Source organism: Chelonia mydas, chromosome 2 (genome assembly GCF_015237465.2).
Source record: "Chelonia mydas isolate rCheMyd1 chromosome 2, rCheMyd1.pri.v2, whole genome shotgun sequence".
NCBI lineage: Eukaryota > Metazoa > Chordata > Testudines > Cheloniidae > Chelonia > Chelonia mydas.
This window is the reverse complement of record NC_057850.1, coordinates 98,406,625-98,429,209: the sequence shown is the minus strand read 5'-3', so window position 1 is coordinate 98,429,209 and position 22,585 is coordinate 98,406,625. Positions and strand designations below refer to the sequence as shown.

The following is a 22,585-nucleotide window of genomic DNA, read 5'->3' as shown; positions in this document are numbered from 1 at the left end:
AGGACCTGCATGGTAGCATTCTCTGAAATTAGGTTAGGAGGGAATTAGGTTTATTAGGAACTGGGGGACCTTTGGTGAAAGGATGGGCTCCACCTAAACCAAAACAGAACCAAATTGCTGGCATTTAAAATTAAAAAGGTTGTAGAGGAGTTTTTAAACCAAGGGCTGGGGGAAAGCCGACAGCAGTGGAGGAGCGCACTGTTCAGACAGACACATCCCTTAGGGGAGGATTTATTAAAGGGGCTACATAAAGAGGAAAGGATAGAGGAAAGGTAGAACTGAAGCGAAACAGTCAAAAGAAAAAGAGTCCCATTCAATTACATCACATGAACACAGACAACTAAATATTGACAAGTTTTATAAGTGCTTGTATACAAATGTAAACACATCTAATTACTAAGACGGGTGAACTTGAGTGCCTGGTATTAAATGAGGATATTCATATAATAGGCACCACAGAAACTTGGTGGAACGATGATAATCAATGGGACACAGTGATGTCAGGGTAGAAAATATAAAAGAATGACAAAGTAGGTCATTCTGATGGGGGAGTAGCACTATATGTGAAAGAAAACATAGCGTCAAATAGAGTAAAAATCTTAAATGAAACAGAAATTCCATGCTTGAATGATAAGAGTATAGCAGTAGAAATATACTACTGACCACTAGACTGTGACTGTGAAATGCTCACGGAGATTAGAGAGGGCACAAAAACAGAAAACCCAATAATAATGGGGGATTTCAACTATCACCATATTGAATGGGTATACGTCACCTCAGGACGGGATGCAGAAAATTTCTTTACACCATTAATGACTGCTTCTTTGAGAGCTAGTCCTGGAAACCACAAGGGAAGAGGCAATTCCTGATTTAGGACTAAGTGAAATCTGGTCCAAAAGGTGAATACAGTAGAATTGTTCAGTAACAGTCACCATGATGTAATTAAATTTAACATCCTTGTACGGTGGAAAATACTAAAGAAACCCACCACAGTAGCATTTAACTTCAAAAAGGTGAACGATGCAAACAGGAGGAGGCTCAAAAGAGTGAAATGCCTGCAAGCTGCATGGAAACTTTTTAACAACACCATAATAGAGGCTCAAACTATATGTATATCCCAAATTAAAAATGAGAACAACAGTAAGAGGACCCAAAAATGTCACAATGGCTAAACAGAATAAAAGACACAAAAAGACATCTTCTAAAATTTGGAAGTCAAATCCTAGTGAGGAAAATAGAAAGAAGTATAAATTCTGGCAAGTCAAGTGTAAAAGTATAATTAGGTTGGCCAAAAAGAATTTGAAGAGCAGCTTGCAAAAGACACAAAAACAAACAGCAATAATTTCTTCTAAGTACATCAGAAGCAGGAAGCCTGCCAAACAATCAGTAGGGCCATTGGATGACCACAGTGTTAAAAGAGCACTCAAAGAAGATAAGGCCATTGTGGAGAAGCTAAATGAATTATTTGCATTGGTCTTCATTGTAGAGGATCTGAAGGAGATTCCCACACTTGAGCCATACTTCTTAGGTGACAAATCCGAGGAACTGTCCCAGATTCAGATGTCAATAGAGGAGGTTGGAGAATAAATTGATAAATTAAACAGTATTAAGTCACCAAGACCAGAGTTCTGAAAGAACTCAGATATGAAATTGCAGGACTACTAACTATGGTATGTAACCTATTGCTTAACTCAACCTCTGTACCAGATGGCTGGTGGATAGCTAATGTGACGCTGATTTTTTAAAAAGGCTAAAGAGGCGATCCTAGCAACTACAGGCAGATAAGCCTAACTTCAGTACTAGGCAAATTGGTTGAAACTATAGTAAAGAACAGAATTATAAAATGCCTGAATTAACTACATATGTAGGGGAGGAATCAACATGGGTTTTGTAAAGGGAAATCATGCCTCACTAATCTAACAGAGTTCTTTGAGGGTATCAACAAACATATAGACAAGGGTGATCCAGTGGATATAGCGTACTTAGGCTTTCAGAAAGTCTTTGACAAGTTTCCTCACCAAAGGTTCTTAAGCAAAATAAGCTGTCAAGGGATAAGATGGAAGGTCCTCTCCTGGATCAGTAAGTGGTTAAAAGATAGGAAACAAAGGGTAGGAAGAAATGTTTGGTTATCATAGTGGAGAGAGGAAAATAGCAGCATCCCCCAAGAATCCGTACTGGGACTAGTGGTCTTCAACATATTCATAAATTATCTGGAAAAAGGGTTAACAAGTGAGGTGGTAAAGTTTGCAGACAATACTAAATTACTCAAGATAGTTAAATCCAAATCAGACTGTGAAGAGTTATAAAGGGATCTCACAAAACTGTGTGACTGGAAAACAAAATGGCAGATGAAGTTCAGTGTTGATGAATGCAAAGTAATGTAAGGAACCATTAGGAAAGGGACAGATAATAAGACAGACAATATCATGCCACTATATAAATCCACAGTACTCCCACACATTGAATACTGCATGCAGTACTGGTCTCCTCAGCTCAAAAGAGATATATTAGAATTGGAAAAAAGTATTGAGAGGGTAACAAAAATGATTAGAATTATGGAACAGATTCCATATGAGAAGAGTTTTAAAGACTGGGACTGTTCATTTTAGGAAAGAGAGGACTAAGGAAGGATATGATAGAGGTCTATAAAATAGTGTATGGGGTGGAGAAAGTGAATAAGGAAACGTTATGTATTCCTTCACGTAATACAAGAACCAGGAGTCACCTGATGAAATTAATAGGCAGCAGGTTTAAAACAAACATATAGAAGTACTTCTTCAAACAACACACAACCAACCTGTGGAACTCATTGCCATGATATGCTGTGAAGGCCAAAAGTATAACTAGGTTCAAAAAAGGGTAAGTACATGGAAGATAGGTCCACCAATGGCTACTAGCCAAGACAGTCAGGAATGCAACCCCATGTTGTGGGTGTCCCTAAACGTCTGACTGCTAAAAGCTGGGACTGGATGACAGGGGATAGATTTGTCCACTCCCCCTGAAGCATCTAGCACCTGCCACTGTCAGAAGACAGGATAATGGGCTAGATGGACCATTGATCTGACCAGTATGGCCATTCTTATGTCAGCACTTAAGAGGAAAGTCACTTTATTGATTGAGTATAAAGCTCGTGCTGTTGAAGTGGTCATCTGAAAGTATAAACCTTAGCTCCCTTAAAAAGTTTTGTTTTCCTCCTCAGAAGGTGCAGAATGATGGTGACTTGAACCACTGTGCCAGTTCTTATGGCTGATTGGTGCCTTTTATTTTGTTTTTATGACACTGAGCTTGTAACAATGCTTCCATGACAACAAATAAGATATTACACTTTGGAATGTTGCAGTGACAAACTAAGTTTAAATGTTCACATTAGTTTTAACAGAAGAATAATGAAAGAACTGACACCAGAAATGTTCAGAGTAAATCCCATTATCTCTGTATGCGTGAATATGTTTATTATTTTGTATGGGAATCAGAAAACCCACCTTTTCCTAATGGATTTATATATTCAGCTTCCTCTTCAGAATTTTACATCACTGGTCTCCACTAATTGCAGAAAGGAATGATGGAAAATGGTATGTGACCCAATCTGTACACGTACATCTGAGAAAAACTGTGTCCAATTCCAAGATTTTTTCATGCCATTCAGAAATGCAAAACCCCCTGATTCCAAATAAATTAAGCAGGACCAACATTTGATCTCAGCACTCTGGAATCTGGAGTGTCTCTGAAAAGGTAAAGGGATGCTGGACATGATGACGTATAATAAGATATAATGAAATTGAATTGCTCAGGAAGATTAATACAAACTGACGTAACACCCACAAGTCCACCAGTGAATACATTTTTTAAAAATCTGCTCCCAATTTGACATTGGATCTTCCAATCCCAGGATATATTGGTGCTCTGTATATGTAGACTGGGCTGTTTATCCTCTTTAAATGATCATACTCTTGGGGCAGAATAGTACGATGAAGAATCTGGTCTAGGGGCTAAGGCATTCAATGACAAATCAAGAGAGTTTTAGACTGTCAAGTCTTCTGGGCAGGGACTGTATCTTACTCCAACAGTAAAATAATTAAACATAGTAGAAGTCAATATATTAATATTGCTTTGTGTCCATTAGCCTAGATGGCTTTTGGTTTAAAGGATAAGTAATTTTGGTGGAGATCCATGCAAAAATCTCAACACTAATAAGTTTGTCAAAAGCTTGGCTGAGCTAACGTAATAAAAGTGAAGTTGGGAAATGACTAATAAAAGTTTCAACTAAAAATATGTTTTAAAACACAAAAGAAATTTTTAAAAAATTAAAAGAGAGCAGGGTAATTTAAAAAAAAAGAATGAATCTATGGCTGGGTAGAGGGGCAACTGGGCTCGAAATGAGAGAGCCATCATCACTCTAGCTACTTTAGCCCTTATTCTACTATCCAGTCAGACTCATACAGGTGGCTGCACAGATGCTGCCGATCCCAGTGCAGAACTAGGGTTTCAAATTGTAATCTTCAGAGGGCAGGGAGCATGGATTCCTCAGTGTTTGGGAAGTACTTAGCACATTTTGGGTGCTACTGCAATTTAAGTACATGATATTATAATAACAACAACAACAATAAAAAAGTCTTCTGTGTATCTTATAGGGAAGACAATACTGACAGTGTTCAAACAATAATAAGTGTATTAAAAGTGCAAACTAGGTAAGCCTTTAGGGCCATACATTAGTTTGCTAAAGCAGCAAAACAGAGGCATAATTATTGCTTAAGCTCCTGTGTTCCTACTTAGAAAGAGATTCTTGTATAATAAAGGTCAAAACAGAGATTATCACATTTTAAATCAGATAATTATAACTTAGACCCTACAGGTTTTCTATGGTGTCCTAAAACTTTTGGCTAATTATTTATTATAAATTCCAGTGTCACCTAGAATTATCTGTTTTTAATTAGACAAGAACATAAGCCCTGCTGTACGAGAGGGTGAGCTCTGTTCTGCTGTGGGTCAGAGAACAAAGGTAATGTTGCTTTAAAATTATTCAGTGTCAAGAACCGTATAATATTATTTTTATACATATATATGCTACACACACACGTTTAAAAGAGATCAACATATTTTGAGAAGACACGAAGAGTTGTTATACTATGATAAACTTAGTTAATATCTACTTGTTTGTTGATTAAAGTGCAGTGCTTCAACACATGACCTTATTCCAATGGAGAATGGGGTGAAATGAATGGGGGTATTTTTATTTTAATTATAGCGGATGAAATTCTGTCCCCACTGAAGTCAGTGGGAGTTTTGCCATTGACTTCAATGCAGCCAGAATTTCATCCAATGCGTTTCTAATGCATTAGTTTCCCTTCCATGCTGTACTTTTTAAAACCTAGGTAATAATCAATTACAGGCCACAGTAAACAAATCAGACTGGGGCATTAACTGATACAAGGAGTCACTTGCAATGATCACATTCCCTTATGGTTTATATAAGATGAAATACCACTGTGAAGAGCAATGTAACAAATGCCATATGAATGAAGCATTTCAGACTTCACAAACTTATTTAGATGATACAGATGCTCTAGGGTTAGCATCATTTTGTGAAGAATGTGTCTTGGTCCAGTTGAAGGGACCTCATATCACCATTTGGCTCTGTTTTTGACAGTAGCTTAGTGAAAAGTCCCAGTCTCAAACCAATTTTGAGTATCTTCGAACCAACAGGTTAGCATTGTGAACACTGATACATGGCTAATGGACGTTGTTACCATTGTAAAGCCAACTTCAGAAGAGATAATGATGACTATGAAAATATTGTTTACACATATGTGAGAGACTCCTGTTATTCATAGTTAAACATCAACACCCCCTTTTTGTCCCCCATTATTTTAATCCTCGTTGCTGCATGTGGGCTCTAGGACTATGTCTACTCTGCAATTAAAAACCCACGGCTGGCCCATGCCAACTGACTTGGGTTCACAGAGCTCCACCTAAAAGGCTGCAGCCTTAGCTCTGGGACCCTCCCACCTGGCAGCAAAAAATGACCCACCCCAAGTCTAACAGCCTGGGTCAACTGACTCGGGCTTGCATGATTTGTGCCGCAAGGCTAAAAGTAGCAGAGTAGACATTTAGGCTCGGGCTGGAGCCCAGGCTCTGAAAGTCAGCAGGCTGGGAGGGTCTTGGGGTCTGTGTGCCAGCCTGAGCCTGAAAGTCTGCGCTGCTATTTTTAGCCCCGCAACTCGAGCCCAAGTCAGTTGACCTGGGCTCAAACTCATAACCGGGTTTTTATTGCTGAGTAGATATACTCATAAATACCCCCACCCTTTGACAGCCCTACAGGCTTTTGTGTATTATTTGACTAAATTCATGATAATACCACCTTCCATTTATAGGACTGCTTTCATCCCAAAGGCCTCTCAAGTATGTCAATTATAGACATGCAGCTACCACTGGGGCAGAACACAGAAACTACTTAAGAGCGCACAGCAACATTACACAAAACATAAAGTGAAGGATTCGGCATCCAGTTGTAAGAGGAGAAAGAATTTAAGGGATCACAATTCTGGGTAACAAAATGGCAGATGAAATTTAATGTTGATAAATGCAAAGTAATGCACACTGGAAAACTTAATCTCAACTATACATATAAAAGTACAAATTAGCTGTTACCACCCAAGAAAGAGATCTTGGAGTCATTGTGGATATTTCTCTGAAAACATCCACTCAATGTGCAGCGGCAGTCAAAAAAGCGAACAGAATGTTGGGAATCATTAAGAAAGGGATAGATAATACGACAGAAAATATCATATTGCCTTTATATAAATCCATGGTTCACCACACCTTGAATACTGTGTGCAGATGTGGTCACCCCATCTCCAAAAACATATATTGCAATTGGAAAAGGGTCAGAAAAGGGCAACAAAAATTATTAGGGGTACGGAACGGCTTTCATATGAGGAGAGATTAGTAAGACTGGGATTTTCATCTTGGAAAAGAGACGACTAAGGGGGCATATGATAGAGGTCTATAAAATCATGACTGGTGTGGAGAAAGTAAATAGGGAAGTGTTACTTACTCCTTCTCATAACACAAGAACTAGGGGTTACCAAATGAAATTAATAGGCAGCAGGTTTAAAACAAGCAATAGGAAGTATTTTTTTCACACAACACACAGTCAACCTGTGGAACTCCTTGCCAGAGGATGTTGTGAAGCCAAGACTATAACAGGGTTCAAAAAAGAACTAGATAAGTTCATGGTGGATAGGTCCATCAATAGCTATTAGCCAGGATGGGTAGGGATGGTGTCCCTAGCCTCTGTTTGCCAGAAGCTTGGAATGGGCGACAGAGGATGGATCGCTTGACGATTACCTGTTCTGTTCATTCCCTCTGGAGCACCTGGCATTGGCCACTGTTGGAAGACAGGATACTGGGCTACATGGACCTTTGGTCTGACCCAGTATGGCCATTCTTATGTTCTTGTCTACACAGCCCTGCAGTATGGACTACAGTGTGTGTGAAAAGTAGCGTGCCCCTATATTCTGTGGTGCAACTCCCACGTGTGGATGCTGCAGGCACAAACTAAAAGGTTCCTAGTTCGCATTAACATATTCCTCTTCAAATAGGATTACATTAATATGAACTAGGAACCTTTTAGTTCATGCCTGCAGAGCCCACATGGGGGAGTTACAGCACAGCATTCTGGTGCACACTGCTATTCTCAGCCCCTGGGACAGTGTAGACAAAGCCTACATTGAGAGAAGAGAGGTTTCAGAGTAGCAGCTGTGTTAGTCTGAATCCGCAAAAAGAACAGGAGGACTTGTGGCACCTTAGAGACTAACAATTTATTTGAGCATAAGCTTTCGTGAGCTACAGCTCACTTCATCGGAATGCGTCCGATGTAGCTCATGAAAGCTTATGCTCAAATAAATTTGTTAGTCTCTAAGGTGCCACAAGTCCTCCTGTTCTTTTTGAGAGAAGAGTTACTCAAATTAGAATCTGGTCAAGAAATTGGGGATAACATTCTATTCGTGTAAGTGGTTAAAAAGAAATTCTGTTTTATTTTCAGCGAACAGATGGCAACTCCCACAGCCTCCTAACACCATGCTGGGAGAGTAGTTCACTATTCAGTACTGAGTCAGAGAGAAGAGTGCCACCTACTGAGTTTTTAAAACCACCTCCCACAAAATCTGGGCTTTCCTTGGAGGTCTCCCATCCATAACGCTAACCAGGGCCAACCTTGTTTAGCTTAAGAGATTTGACAAGCTCATATTTCAAAATGGCTTGGCTGTAGGCAAAATCTGATACTTTGTAGATTAATCATTTTAATTTAAGTTTAATTCCTGCATTTTTGTTCCACTGTACTTGAATATATTTGTATTCTTAGTGTTTTCAACTGCAAGGACTGATTATGTCTGGGCTCTTATCCACCAACATAGTTACCTAGAGAAACTATAACAAAATCATGTTGTAGACTACATAAGTGACTATATAACCAACTGGTATTTTATTTAAAAAAAACAAAAACAAAAACCATTCCCATCCCTTCAGGATTGACTTTAGCAGATAGTTACCTCTTGAAACTTGCAACACAGTGGTTTGCATCAACCTGAAAATAATAATAAAAGGAAGTACATAGGATACAAAACCCAACTTGCAAAATAGACAAACCAAGACCTTCACTTGTGAGAACAGATAACTGGAGAAATGTAAACACTAAAAATGTATTGTTGACAAAATGTGGCTGCACAGGTCTTGGAAAAGAAATAGACACAATAGATTTTGAATGTTTAACAGAATAAAAATAGAAGCTTACAGTATGTACACAGTCCCTGAGGCCCTTACAGCTTCCTTTCTTCATGAGTGGTTCTGAAAGGTTGTGCAGGTCACTTCCATACAGTAGCTGCTGTTATTAAGAATAGTACAAACTTACCTTCGCTTTATGAAATGAAAAGAGAATTGATCTGCATGCTTCTAGCATCAAAAATTTAAAAGAAAAAAAACTAATTGCATATTACTTTTACTCAATAAAAAAAGAATTCATTTGGAAATACAATACTCAATCAAGGGCCACCATTGAAAAGATTAAAGATCATATTGCTTTTTTTTCTGTGTCCTTTTGTTAGATGAGTCAAAAAATCCGAGAATTCAAACATCACACACACCATTTCTATGGTACAAAATGTTACATCAACTCAGTCACAGGGGACAGCTGCTAATTTATTCTAAACAGACTTTGTACAGGGCCAGGCTTGAATGATGAGTCATCGATTCATAGATTCCAAGGCCAGAAGGGACCACTGTGATCATCTAGCCTGACCTCCTGTATAACACAGGCCATAGAACTTCCCCCAAAATAATTTAAAAGAGCATATATTTTAGAAAAACATCCAATCTTGATTTAAATATTGTCAGCATTGGAGAATCCACTACAACTCTTGGTTAATTTTTCCAGTGATTAATTACTCTCACCTGTAAAACTTTATGCCTTATTTCCAGTCTGAATTTGTCTAGCTTCAACTTCCAGCCACTGGATTGTGTTATACCTTTCTCTGATAGTTTGAAGAGCCCATTATTTGTTCCTCACATAGGTACTTATAGACTGCAATCAAAATCCACCTTAACCTTCTCTTTTGTTAAACTAAACAGATTGAGCTCCTTGAGTCTATCACCAGTGCCAAATAAAGAGGTAAAACAACCTCTGTACTCCTCCTTGAGATTCCTGTTTATGCAACCAAGGATCACAGTAGTCTTTTTGGCCTCAGTGTTGCACTTGGAGATTATGTTCAGCTGATTTGCACCAGGATCTCCAAATCCTTTTCAGAGTCACTGCTTCCCAGGATAGAGTCCTCCAGCACGTAAGTATGGCCTACATTCTTTGCTCCTAGTATATACATTTACATACAGCCATTTTAGAACACATATTGTTTGCTTGTGCCTAGTTTACCAAGCGATCCAGATCATTCTGTACTTGTGACTTGTCCTCTTCATTAGTTACCACTCCCTCATCTTTTGCATCATCTGGTAACTTTATCAGTAACGATTTTGTTTTCTTCCAGATCATTGACAAAACTGTTATATAGCCTAGGCTCAAGAACAGATTCACGTGGAACCCCAGTAGAAACACACCCGCTCGATGATGTTTCCCCATCTTTTAGATCTATCAGTTAGCTAGTTTATAATCTATTTAATCCATTCAATCTCAGTCTCTATATTAAAAATCCTATAACTATCAGAATTGAAACAGCCTTGACCATGCCCTAAACACCTCTCAAGGGAGTGCAGAGAACTTAATTTGCATGCAGTGTTTCAAAATGAGTTTTAATGGATTTACATTAGATTTGAACCCACTTTAGATGTATTATTTCTCCCTTTTCAACCTTCTCACTCACTATTCCTACTATTGTACTGCAATACAGTATATCCTATAATCATATGTTTGCAGGCCTGTGGTAAAGTAAACAAAACTTCAAAGGGTTATTATGGAAAGGCCTAATTGTTATTTTTCCTCACCACCCCTTGGGCCCAAAGTACATAATCATCCAGTAATTGAACTGAAATGCCTAAATGGCTGGATCCCCTAAAGGACATAGGTATTTATCAGTGAAGAAAGTAAAGAAAATTTAACAGACCCCTATGGCATTCTTCTGCACTAGTAGAAATACTATGTAAATATAGCTGACCTGGACCTGCTAGGCTCTTCTGAAATCATTACAGGATACAGAACAATGCTTGGCTGTTACGGGGACTGTAAATAATGTAAAAATAAGAAACAGAATTAAGCTGAAAACAGAAGTCTCAATTTTAAAAAAAATAATTTGTGAAGAATTAAGAAAAGGGGATAGAAATACACCTATAACAACAGTGTCAATAATACTATGTGAAAGCAAACCCCCAACGGGCCTCACATTTAATAGCCCCTCCAAAATGTGTATGGATAGTGGATCCCAGGCTTTCACTTACTGTAAGTGTCATAGAACTCATGAGATAGAGCACTGAAGGCCCTGACAGCTCTCTTTTACATTCTAAATGACATCTGCATTCAACAGAACAGAAATAAAGATTAAGAGAAACACCTCATACGACTGTGCTCAGCTTACCTCAAAATGTAATATTTAAAAAGTACAGAGAAACACAGGTCTGTCTTCTTGTACTGTAAGTAAGAACTGGTGTCAAAGCCTCAGAGGTCTTCATAGCTGCAGGAAAGGCAAGTACCACAGTATCCAAAGGACAATGGGAGCTTAAGCCACAGCATCTTACTCAGCCAAAACTCCTGATGAAGTCAAAAGGAATTTTGCCTGAGGAAGGGGCTCATCAGTGGGCTCTGAATACACAGCAAAAATGGTTCCAAGTACATTTACACAGCACAAGATTAACATGGCAAAAGATTCTCAGCCCGTCTTACACTTCAGTGATCAATAGAATGCCCATTACTAATTAATAAAATCACAATGATTTTGTATCTGTAGGAGGGTAACTTACTGCAAGTATACTTTAAGAGGTTATTAATACTTATGGCTTAGAACAAAATATGTCAGCATACAGATCGTGAAGAGATTATTTCAAATATATGTTTGTTGGTTGATTGCATAAGTGATACCTCTTATTGCTTGAACAATACCTCAAAGGCAAAATAATGATGACATGACAATGTATGTAAATCAAGAACTGCATGTGGGTTTATTTTACACTTGAGAAAACAGTGGATTTAATTGTGTGAACCAAAATGTACTGTACAATATTAATGATAAAACATCAAAATGTATAATTCATAGTGCATTGCTTGCTTTATTTTTATTTATTTATTTTTGTCAGATAGTTCCTTTAAGTACATGCATCTGGAAAGATGCAGGTGCCAGTAAAATTTCTCTATTTAAATCAAGCTGCAGGAACTAAATTTTATTCAAAAAGTGTGGTTTTACATTATATACACAGAAGTCGAATATAAAATGACAATATAAAAAGTTAAAAGAGAAAGCATACAGCCAGAAGGTACAAAGAAAGTTAAACAGTTTAAAATGGTACGATATGTAACATGTATTTTTTTAAGCTGATGCTGGCAATTTACAAGGAATGGAATCCAACATTTGCCCCTTTTTATGTTTTGTTTTTTGTTTTCATTTACCAATGCAGCACACTATAGAAAGGTGAGCTTGTACCAAAGCTTAACATTTGTAAATAACTATAAACTGCAGTATTTTACAGGGAAAAAAAGCATTTTTACACTTTTTTTTTTTTAAACAAGAGCTTGCATACTTTTTTTTGCCAAAAAAGTGGCAATTTTCAGCATCCAGAGGGTTTGGGCATAGTGGCAACTTGGTTTGCTATTTTATATTATTTTTATTTTTATTATTTTTATTATTATTATTATTAAACTCTTACAGTTGTGGCTTCCTAACCCCGTGAGTACTAGATAGCTTTCCTTCGTCCAAGAACTGCATGCATCTTTTCTCCACAAACCAGTTCTGCGTTAAAAAATGCTCATTCAATTTAAAAAAAAAAATCTTTAGTACATTTTGTTTTTGACATAGCTTTGATTTGAATGAAATCCCTTTAAGCCTCTTTATTTATTTAATTATTTGGAAAGGCACAGAAATGCTATTACAGTTCTTCGAGGGTTAAAACTTGACACTACTGGGTTCTGTGACCTTTATTGTCATGGCAACTTTGCAATTTTAGGATGTCTTTTTATCATTGTTCTTTGTGTCTTTCTTTACTGCTAAATTAATGTCTCTCAATAGTGTCTCCCACTATATTCTACAAAAGATAGCTTAACATCAAGGACAGATGTTGAAAATAAAGGTCAGACTTTTACTCACAAAAAAACCAAAACAAAGCAAAAAAAACCACCATGCACAGATCAGACAAAGAGCATATAAATATAACTACAAAATAAGTGTAAGAAAAACCAAGGTCCAGATAGGCAGTTCAGCAACAAAAGTAAGACTGATTTCAGAGGCTCAGGTCAGGCCTAGTGCAGTACTATGAAGAAGTTTAGTGCAATGTTCCCATGGTCACTTGCATACCTAGCTGCTTACCTGGACGCTATTGTTTTTCTAACTCAGTTACATAGATCAGATGGTCCTCTGGGGACTTGCCGTGTGTTTTACTAAGGTGCAGTTTGACTGCGTGCTTGCTTGCAAAAGTTCGGTTACAGAGCTTACACTGGAATGTGGATCCCAAGTCCTCCTCAGAAATTCCAAGTGAGCCCAAAGTCTTGTTCGTGAGGACTTTTGAAACATTCTGCTGTTCTTGAATCTGATTTAGTGGCAACTTTGACAGATCCTTCAAACTAAACCCTAAATGTGTCTCTAAGTGACTTATGTATGTAGAAGCAGTCCTGAATTGAGAGGCACAATCATTGCAAAAGAAAACAGGATGTCCTGTGTCTAGGTTCTTTAAAAACTTAGTTCCACCTGTCCTCCTTAACTGATACTTCACATTGGCCAGCCAGTGGCTAATTGTGGTCATGGAAAGACCAGTAAACTTAGAGATGTGTACCCGCTCCTGTGGACCGAGGTCTGACATAATATATTTGCCTTCTGGTGTCTCCCTCAAGCTGGAAGCAAACTGTGCTTGAAGGATCAGAAGATGCTGAGGGTTCCAGTTGGACTGCCTGCCTTTCCTCTTGTGTACTGGTGACAGCTCATCCAGAGCTTCCTCAAAACTGCTTCCATCAGCATCCGACTTCTCTGACACAGTAGACGGAGTCGAAGACTTGGGTGTCAAACGCCCGGTGAGATTTTTCACCATATCAGAAATATCCATTAGGGCGCTCTCCCTTAGAGGAGAAGAGACAGAGTCAGCCACACTGGAAACAAGAGGTTTGCTTTTGGACTTGGTTAAATCAATGGGCTGATCACTGTTTTCATAGTAGTACCGGTCGATGGCATCAGCCTGCTTGACCGGAGTGGTCGGGTAAATAGGTTTGTCCAACATACTGTTGCTAATTTTGTACAACATGGCCAAAGGGTCCAAGGAGGGGCTTACTGGCTTAGAAACTTTGCCTAGGTGGGTATTCATAATGGACTGTAAAGCACTCAATGGGTTAATGAAAGATGGCTCAGGCGAATGATCTGTGATGATTCCTAAATTATTACAGCCATTTGCGACTTTTGCTTTGAGTGGCTCTGTACCATTTGGAGTATGAGCTTCAGCTGGACTGTCCTTTTTGACCTTCTGAACTTCTGCATTGGGACTCTTTTTCTGCTGCTGTTTGTTGTTTATTTCCTCTGATTTTGGAAAGTCTTTGTTTTCTTTAGCAGCAGGTGATGTTGGTTTAACGGGAGAACTCTTCTCTTTCTCTGCAGGTTTTTCTTCCCTCTTTACATTGATTTTACCTGTAACCTTCTCCACCAGCTCCTCCATCGCAGACACATTACTCTTGTGAGGTGGGGGTGTGAGACTACCTGGGGAATGGACGAGTGCACTGTGTTCCGACGACAGTGATTTTACACTACTGGCATAGGATGGCTGCATTTGAACACTCTGCACTGTGGGTTGTAGGGACTTTACTGTTCCCGGTAGCTGGTAAGCTGCATGAATGCTGGGGTATCCTCCCCAGGAAGGTGCTCCATTCTGAGCCTTGCTGATAGCTGTTGTCACTGTGTTCTCAAGGGATTTCAATATGTCTATTCCACCTTTAGGACTGTCATCCAGATCCTCCTCTCTGAGGTACTGATATAAAGTTGTTGGCTCAAATTTTTCCGTAGAGTCCTCACTCTCCTCTTTTATCTTTCTGTCTGTTTCAGTGACAACCACCTTTTCCTTTTCTGGGTCCTTCTTCTCCTCAGAGTTTGTAGACCCAGCTGGAGAATCAGGATGCTTTTTAATGTTGGAGGCTGGTAGTCTCGTATGGGTGGTGGGTGGCAGAGGTATGGACTGTATCTTTTCCTCCACCACAGGGTCCAACACTAGTTGTTTTCCTTTTTTCGAGGCGGAGTTGGTCACCTTCAAAAAATGACCAGTGACCATCATATGAGCAGTAAGTTGCTGCAACGTGTCATGAGAACTGCCACATTCCATGCATTTCAATATCTGGGCTTTACGGGCCTCAAACTGCCAAGTGTAGCTAGCACCATTTTGATAGCCATAGCGATTGTTTGGAGTCACATAGGGATTGGCAGTTTTCTGATCCTTTGCAGACTCACTCAATGCACCCTCTGCAGTGATCCCTGGTGGCTCAGGTGAACAAGGTGAAGCTAAGTCCTGAAGTGCTCGCTTTTTGGTAGAAGGGACCAATTTAGTGATGGCTGGTACTGGTTCCTTCAGAGGCACTTTCTGGTAATGCTTTGTTTTTATCATATGGACACTCAGGTCTTGCAAAGATTCAAATGAATGCCCACAGTACATGCATTTCAGCACTTTTTGAGCATCCTCTTTGCCTTCCATTTCCATAAGTGAACGTTTTCTAGGCTTTGACCACCGTTTGGTCTTTTCAGATTCTTTATCTCTGTTGTCATCACGGTAATGTCCAGTTTCATTCATATGCACTGTTAACTCCACCAGTGTGTCATAGGCTGCACTGCAGTCTTTGCATCGAAATTTACTAGCACCGGTGAACACAGACCCATAGAGTTTATTGTTTTGCCGGTAAAGCTGAACTGTGCTGAACAGACTAGGCTCTGGGAGAAGTCCATATGAAGAAGTCTGCTGCAAAGTTTTAGCTAATGCAGCTTGGTGCCAGTCATAACCTGAGCCACCACTGTTACTGTTACTAGTATTACAGTTACTCGTACTAGTACTGGTACTAGTGTTGGTACTGGTACTGTGGGTGTTGGTATTAGCATTGCAATTGGTGGTGTTTTCATTCTGGCTGATGTCATTGTTGCTGGTAGTTGGACTGGATTTCTTTAAGTCCAAAGCTAAACTGGACCAGCAAGACTCTGAGAGTAAATTTGCATACACAGCTTTTATTTGTGCCAAGCTGTCCTGTGGATAGGAAGCATTGTCTGTGCACTGATGATCCTCTTTCTCTTCTTGAGAGGAAGTGTTTTTGAAATGGGCCAGATGATCACTGTTTTCACTAAACGGCGAACCATAGCCTGCATCTTGATTAGTTGCAGTGCTGACTGGGGAGTTCTGGTAGCTTTGAGCCTCTTTGATCTCTGTTTCTTCATTGCACAAATACTCACTCTCCTGGATGTCTAGAGATAGCCCGTCATCCTCCACTCTGTCTTCATCTATTTCCGCTGCCTTCAATTCCTCCTCAGGAACATATGCTTAAAATATAGAAAAACAAGACACAGTTATGGAATGCGCACATTTTATATCACTGCCATCTCTTAGACTAAACACGTTAATGATGAGGCCAAATTTTAAAGGTACAAACAACACATCCCCACCACTTACACACTCAACCTGTACACCCTTAACTTAACTTCAACCTTAACTCTTAATAGGTAGTATTAATTTTTATGCTAGTAGAGTAAGGTGCGACAGACAGTACCACAATAGTCACCATCGTTATGTTTAAAAAGCATTAAGCTGATTCCTCTCCTCAATACAAGAGTAATTAAATAGAGCAGTAGTCAGGCAGTGAGATACATTATGTGTGTACAAAGCAGATGTGTGAGGTTGAACCTAGGTTCTTAGAATCACTGACTGGACCGATCCCATTTGCTGAAGACCTGTAGCAAATTGACCTCAGCTGCACCCTCAAAGGCAATCTCCTTGGCAAAATCAGTTGCAGACAACTGACTCTAATGGAGCCATACTTGGCAAAAGTGTCAGGTCAATTATTGAGGAGATTCCTGGTGGCTTGTTGCATTGGGTTCATTAGAGAGTGACGTAATCTCACAGCTCTTGGCTTTCACTGGCATAGAGCATTTTTTAATATAACATTTAAATGGTAAACTGACTTAAAGAGGACAACATAGGATAACAATTATTATTGTTCTGTATGAACAGGAGATACTTTGTATCCCCCTACACTATAACATGGCATGGGTGCCACATTACTATTTTGGCAAGAGCCATTGGTAGCTAAAAATAAAATAAAATGAGTGAGCTGAATATTTAGAAGCACTAAACATAAAACGTAACACTACATTGATTATTGGCTTACAGTAAATATCAAACTTTGCTATTGTATTGCCATCTGGTGAAACTCTACAAATTACATGTTCATCTGTATCAAACTATTTTTTAAGCTAGCAAATGTGATATTCATGAGCAGATGCCACTATATCAAAATACATTTACTCCAAGGGCCCAATTCACAAAAGTGGCTTACATGCACCTAAGTCAGAGGTGGGCAAACTATGGCCTGCGGGCCACATCCGGCCTGCAGGACCCTCCTGCCTGGCCCCTGAGCTCCTGGCCTGGGAGGCTAGCACCCGGCCCCTCCCCCGCTGTCCCCCCTCTGGGCGGCTCTGGGCAGCCAGGCAGTGCAGTTGCAGAGCCGTGGCCTGACCTGGTGCTCTGGGCGACGTGGCGGTAGCGCCGCCAGCCACCAGTGCTCCAGGCAGCCCGGTAAGGGGGCAGAAGGGGTTGGATAGAGGCAGGGGAGTTGGTGGTGGTGATCAGGGGTCGGGGTGTGGATAGGGGACGGGGGGGGGAACAGAGGGGTTGGATGGGGCAGGAGCCCGGGGGGGGGGGCAGTCAGGCAGTAGAGGGGGGTTGGATGGGATGGCGGGGGGCAGTCAGGGGTGGAGGTTCCGGGGGCGGTCAGGGAACAGGGAGCAGGGGGTGCTGGATGGGGAAGGAGTCCCAGGGGGGCCGTCAGGAGACAGAAAGGGTTGGATGGGGCAGGAGTCCTGGGGGAGCCATCAGGGGGTGAGAAGCAGGGCGTCGGATATGAGGTGGGGGCTGTGCCATGTCTGGCTGTTTGGGGAGACACAGCCTCCCCTAACCAGCCCTCCATACAATTTTGGAAACCCGATGTGGCCCTCAGGCCAAAAAGTTTGCCCGCCCCAACCTAGGTGATAAATGTACATTTTCATTGTATAGTAGAAAACATACATGTACACTTTTGCCTCCACATTTATAAAAGAAGCACTTGGCCAGAAAAATCACCTTGGTTGTGGAATGTAGGTGAGTTTATGTGCAAGTCAAAGTAGAAAATAAACATGGGTTGAGAACAGCTTTCTGACATGGAAAAAAAATATTTTTACGTTGGGTGAATTGTGCACAGAGCCATCCTGAAATGTGTGCAATTCCCTTGCAGGAAGAAAGGTTGAAAGAAAGCCAGAAAAAGGCACTTCTGCTCCAATGTGATATGAAAAAAAAGAAACAAATAAAATAAAATTCACTTATCACCCTAGGAAGTTTTAGTTGTTAGGTATTAATACAATTTGTGCCATTTTCCACAAGCGTTTGCTAATTCTTTCATTTCCAGAATTTTTCCCCTTTAAAAAATCAAAATTTAGTCCTCCCATTTTAACAGGAAGACTATTTAAAATGTTTGTTTTTACAGAACAATAGTATCTACAATCACTATGTGACACTTCTAGGTTTACAGTAGAATCCTAATACACTCCCTGCACAACTATAGCCCCATATTTCAAGACAAGGGGACATGTGACTCATCCACTTCCATCCCCCTACCACTGTAGTCCTGTTCCTTATCATGTCCTCCTCAACCCTCTACCCAGTCTATAACTGCCTGTCTCATTCTTATCTCTGGAGATACTTTTGTTTTACTAAAAACAGTTACAAGTTAAAAATGACACAGTTTCAGGTAAAGTCTTATTAAAAGGGTAGCTGAGCCACAAGCCTTTTATTTAAAAAGTATGTAACGGTATCAGGGAGGAGGAGGAGGAGGAGGAGACCGGGCAAAACAGAAGAAGCTGGAGAAAAGGCTCAGAGGGAACCAGAAAGGATGATGTTCTCCAACAAAGAAAAAGAAAGAAAAAACTACTATTCATTTATTCTGTAAAAACCTCAGCTCTTACAGTGTTAACACAAGAATGTCACGAAGGGCCCACAATGTATTATAGCCTTGTAATGCTGTTACTTTTATAATTTTAAATTGTGTGTGTGTGTGTTGTAGCGGAATCCACTAGCACAGCTGTAGTTCAGAGTCTGTCAGCACTCGCATAATACATTCCTGTTTTCAGGTATTTATAACTGCAAAAGAAAGCATTTTATAGGAGGGCAAATATAGACAATTATGGAATCTGGAACCTTTTTTTCTCTGATAGTGTTTTTCTAAATTAAAATTTCCAGGCTCACAGTGCATAACATAGACTAGGCCCTTCTGGCATTTTTTCTTTACATATAAAAATATGAGCTATTAATGACTGACAGTTACTATGGAGGAGCTGAAACTTAATGGGACATATTTTCAATTGGTATAAATTAATGTAGCTCCAGTAACTTCAACTGAGCTATGCCAATTTACAATAGCTGATAATTTAATCCAATGTTTTAATAAACATGACTAACTTCTTCAAGTTGCAGATCAGTGCTACAGATCAACAATCTGCATGACTGGTCCAGTAGGTTGTTATTATTTTTCAAAAGTGGTAAAAAAATTACATTTTTAGTAATTACTGTAAATACCTGCTTCAAATTAGTTTCTATATGTAAGTGATAACTGATCCAAATTATATATATTTTTTCTGTTTAATTTATGATGATCTTTCGTGTCGATTCTCATACACTGTTGATTGGTGGGGAAGTTTCTTTTATTTCCACCAGAAAGGGAGTTAAACTACACCAAAAAATGTTTAAGTTACGTGAAATGTCTGGTGCTAACCCACTAAAACAAAGAACCTGAGTGTTAAAATGAAATTCCATCTTTCACCTTCTTTCTTACTCTTAGTTTTTACTGAGACTACTACAAGGGTGAGTTCTTTTACATGCCAACATATACTGAAATACCTAGCTAGAAAGTGGACAGAGAACTTTCTGCCTTAACGATGATTTTCCTTTCTTTCAAAATTTAAAATCAGATCCTGAAAACAATCCAAATTTTTATATATATGTAAATATCTACACACACACACACACACACACACGCATGCAGTTATTATAAATAATTTCTAAACAAACACACACATACACACACACAATGCACATTAGGTAATATGGTAGTTTATTTGAATTGTTTTAACTTATATGATTACCATTAGAAACTATTTCATTGAAACCCTCTGATTATTGTTGAGATAAATACAATACTTTTTATTCAGGACTTTAATAATGTTTCTAGTAAGAATATTAATACAAACAACAGAATATGATATTTCACAAGGTCAATGAAATTTTCTAGTCCAGAAGTTTTCTATCACAGATATTACAGAAAAACAGAAAATAAAGACAAAGTTGTTACTTTTCAAAAATATATATTTACTAAAATTTCCCCCAGGGAAATCTGATGAATAAGTAGGCATTGGAATTCTCTTTCCACAGTTATTTGTATAGAAAAGTGCTATTATCCTAACTCAAATAAAACAGAGAAACTGAGATTTTCTCTCTCTATTTAAAAATAACAGACAGACAAATGGACAGAAAGATTCCAGTCATTTTTTTTTAAAATCTTAAAACAACTCCCATCAACCTTCTACATACACTTCCTGCACCTACAAAGATGTTGCAAACTGTGATACTGGTTTACATGTGTGTCCTGCAACCACACAGAAATATACAGAGCAGCAATAAAAATTCATCTCCAGCAACTTCACTATACCCAAAGCAGAAGATATTTTAGTGCATAATGTTGCCAATCCCTCTCTCTCTGAAAAAAAATCATCAAATTACAGACACAGGAAGAAATAACTAGCGATTGGAAGTGGTCTGCTTTTCTTTTTACTAAACCTTGTTAATATTTCTTGCCCACAAGATGTGCCTTCTGGATGCCAATGTTTCCCCATAGATGTACTGTCATCTCTGAACAGCATTAAAATCTGTGCATTCTAATGTAAGTGGACATGAGGCGCTATATATCGAACATGTTAGTGGTACAGCACATTGTGTTTGCTTCAGTGAGAAAGTTTACACTATAAATACACATCCATTGTCTGAAGAGGCAAACACACACTGGAAATATATAAATGGTTTTAAAACCATTATATTTTTTCATGAAAAATATATAAAATAATTTCTTAATCCTTAGCCCAGTACTTCTGAAGGAATTTCTCTCTAGCCTAGATATACTTTTCCATTTATAAAAAGGATTGTAGTATTCAAACATTATTTTACGAATGGCAAAAAGTGATAACTGTAGAGTGAAAACTCTATCAAGGCCAGACAATAATGGATCAAAATATAACTGTAAGGAAAAAATATCGAAGTATTTAAGGCCCCAATTCAGTAAAACACTCAACTATGTGCATATCTTTAAGCATATGCTTATGTCCCATTGAAATCAATGAGACTTAAGTATGTGTTTAAGTGTTTTGCTGAACAGGGCTTGGGCATAAAGTTCTTTGTTGAATAGGCCTAACCGGGGACAAAATAAATCTGGTATCTTTATGAACCATCACAATTCAGCACACAACAGGTGTGTTTTCACAGCATCTGATGTTTATCCATCCAATAGAAAACAGCAGCTGAAGTTTCCACAATTCTGTACTGTCATCTGGCATGAACCAGGTTCCCGAGTGGGGGTGACTTGCACTTATGTGAAAGCACCTTTCACACCTCAAAAATATGATTAGATAGACAGATAGACAGATAGTGTATATATTTACCAATATATTTTCAGAGTATAATATTATTAGAGATTCACAAAAGAGAATCCAAAAGCCCACATTGTAAGGCGTTAAGATACCTGCTGGAGGATTTGAAAATTTTCCAAATTAGAACATATGAGTTCTCACTAAGAATCATAACAAAGATCCAAGAAATATATTTGTGTATGTTTATATATATATGTATATATTTTACAATGTCACTACAGTGCCAAAAAATGGGGTAGTCACAACAATTGCTGAAGAGCAGTACAGCCTCTCAGGCAACCAAAGGACCTACTCTAGTGGTTTGTGTCTTTCATTTATAATTGCAAGAAAATAGGGGGCAAAATGCTAGCACTGCTTCCCTTGTAATTTTAATATAATGGGTCTAAAAAGTAGATAAGGTATTGAAACAAGAATGACCTCTGTGCTTCGAGCAAGTTGAATGATAACCTTAAAGGCAACCCATTAAAAACCAACAGAAAGATTCCTCACCTCCTTCTCTGCCTCCCCTTACCCACCATCTATTCCCCTTGGAATGAATGCTGCAAATTATTAGCCAACCTTTGCAATTGGAGACAGAAGCAGCTTGCATGCGGGTGTATTTTCACAGCGATTCTAATCTGAGAAATGTACTTGCTTTTCCTCCTCTATCTGATAAACTATACATTCAAGCATTCTCATTAGTGTTCGGATCACCAAAGAGAGCTGGAGATGAATCAGTCCATCCACCCCTCCTCTCCCTGCTCTGTCGAGATTATTTCATTGAAATGTTCATTTTCGCCCCTGCTGGCAACATTAGAATGGAAGTATTTAACCTGTTTCCATTACTTATACAAATTACCATTATGGGGTAGGACAGATGTTAGAATCATGCCACATAACTGACTTCCATACATTCTTTACAGGGAGGATAAGAAGAGGAAAAGCTGTTAGATCATATTATCCAGTCTCAATAATGTTCTCTCTGCTACTAGATTCATTAACTTCCA

At 39.0% G+C, this 22,585-nt stretch overlaps 1 protein-coding gene across 3 annotated transcripts in view; it reads right to left on the bottom strand.

Annotated features, from left to right (window-relative positions):
- Nucleotides 1-22,585, bottom strand: part of TSHZ1 (teashirt zinc finger homeobox 1) — a 97,370-nt gene that overhangs the window by 27,696 nt on the left and 47,089 nt on the right. For 2 of the 3 annotated variants that reach the window (XM_043539977.1, XM_043539976.1), the window contains one exon: nt 12,076-16,196. The exons of the other annotated variant lie outside the window; for it this stretch is intronic. In XM_043539977.1, the coding sequence (XP_043395912.1) occupies nt 13,021-16,196 (3,176 nt within the window). In that variant the 3' untranslated portion in view covers nt 12,076-13,020. Of the gene's footprint in view, nt 1-12,075; nt 16,197-22,585 lie in introns of those variants that run through there. 3 annotated transcript variants of the gene reach the window in all.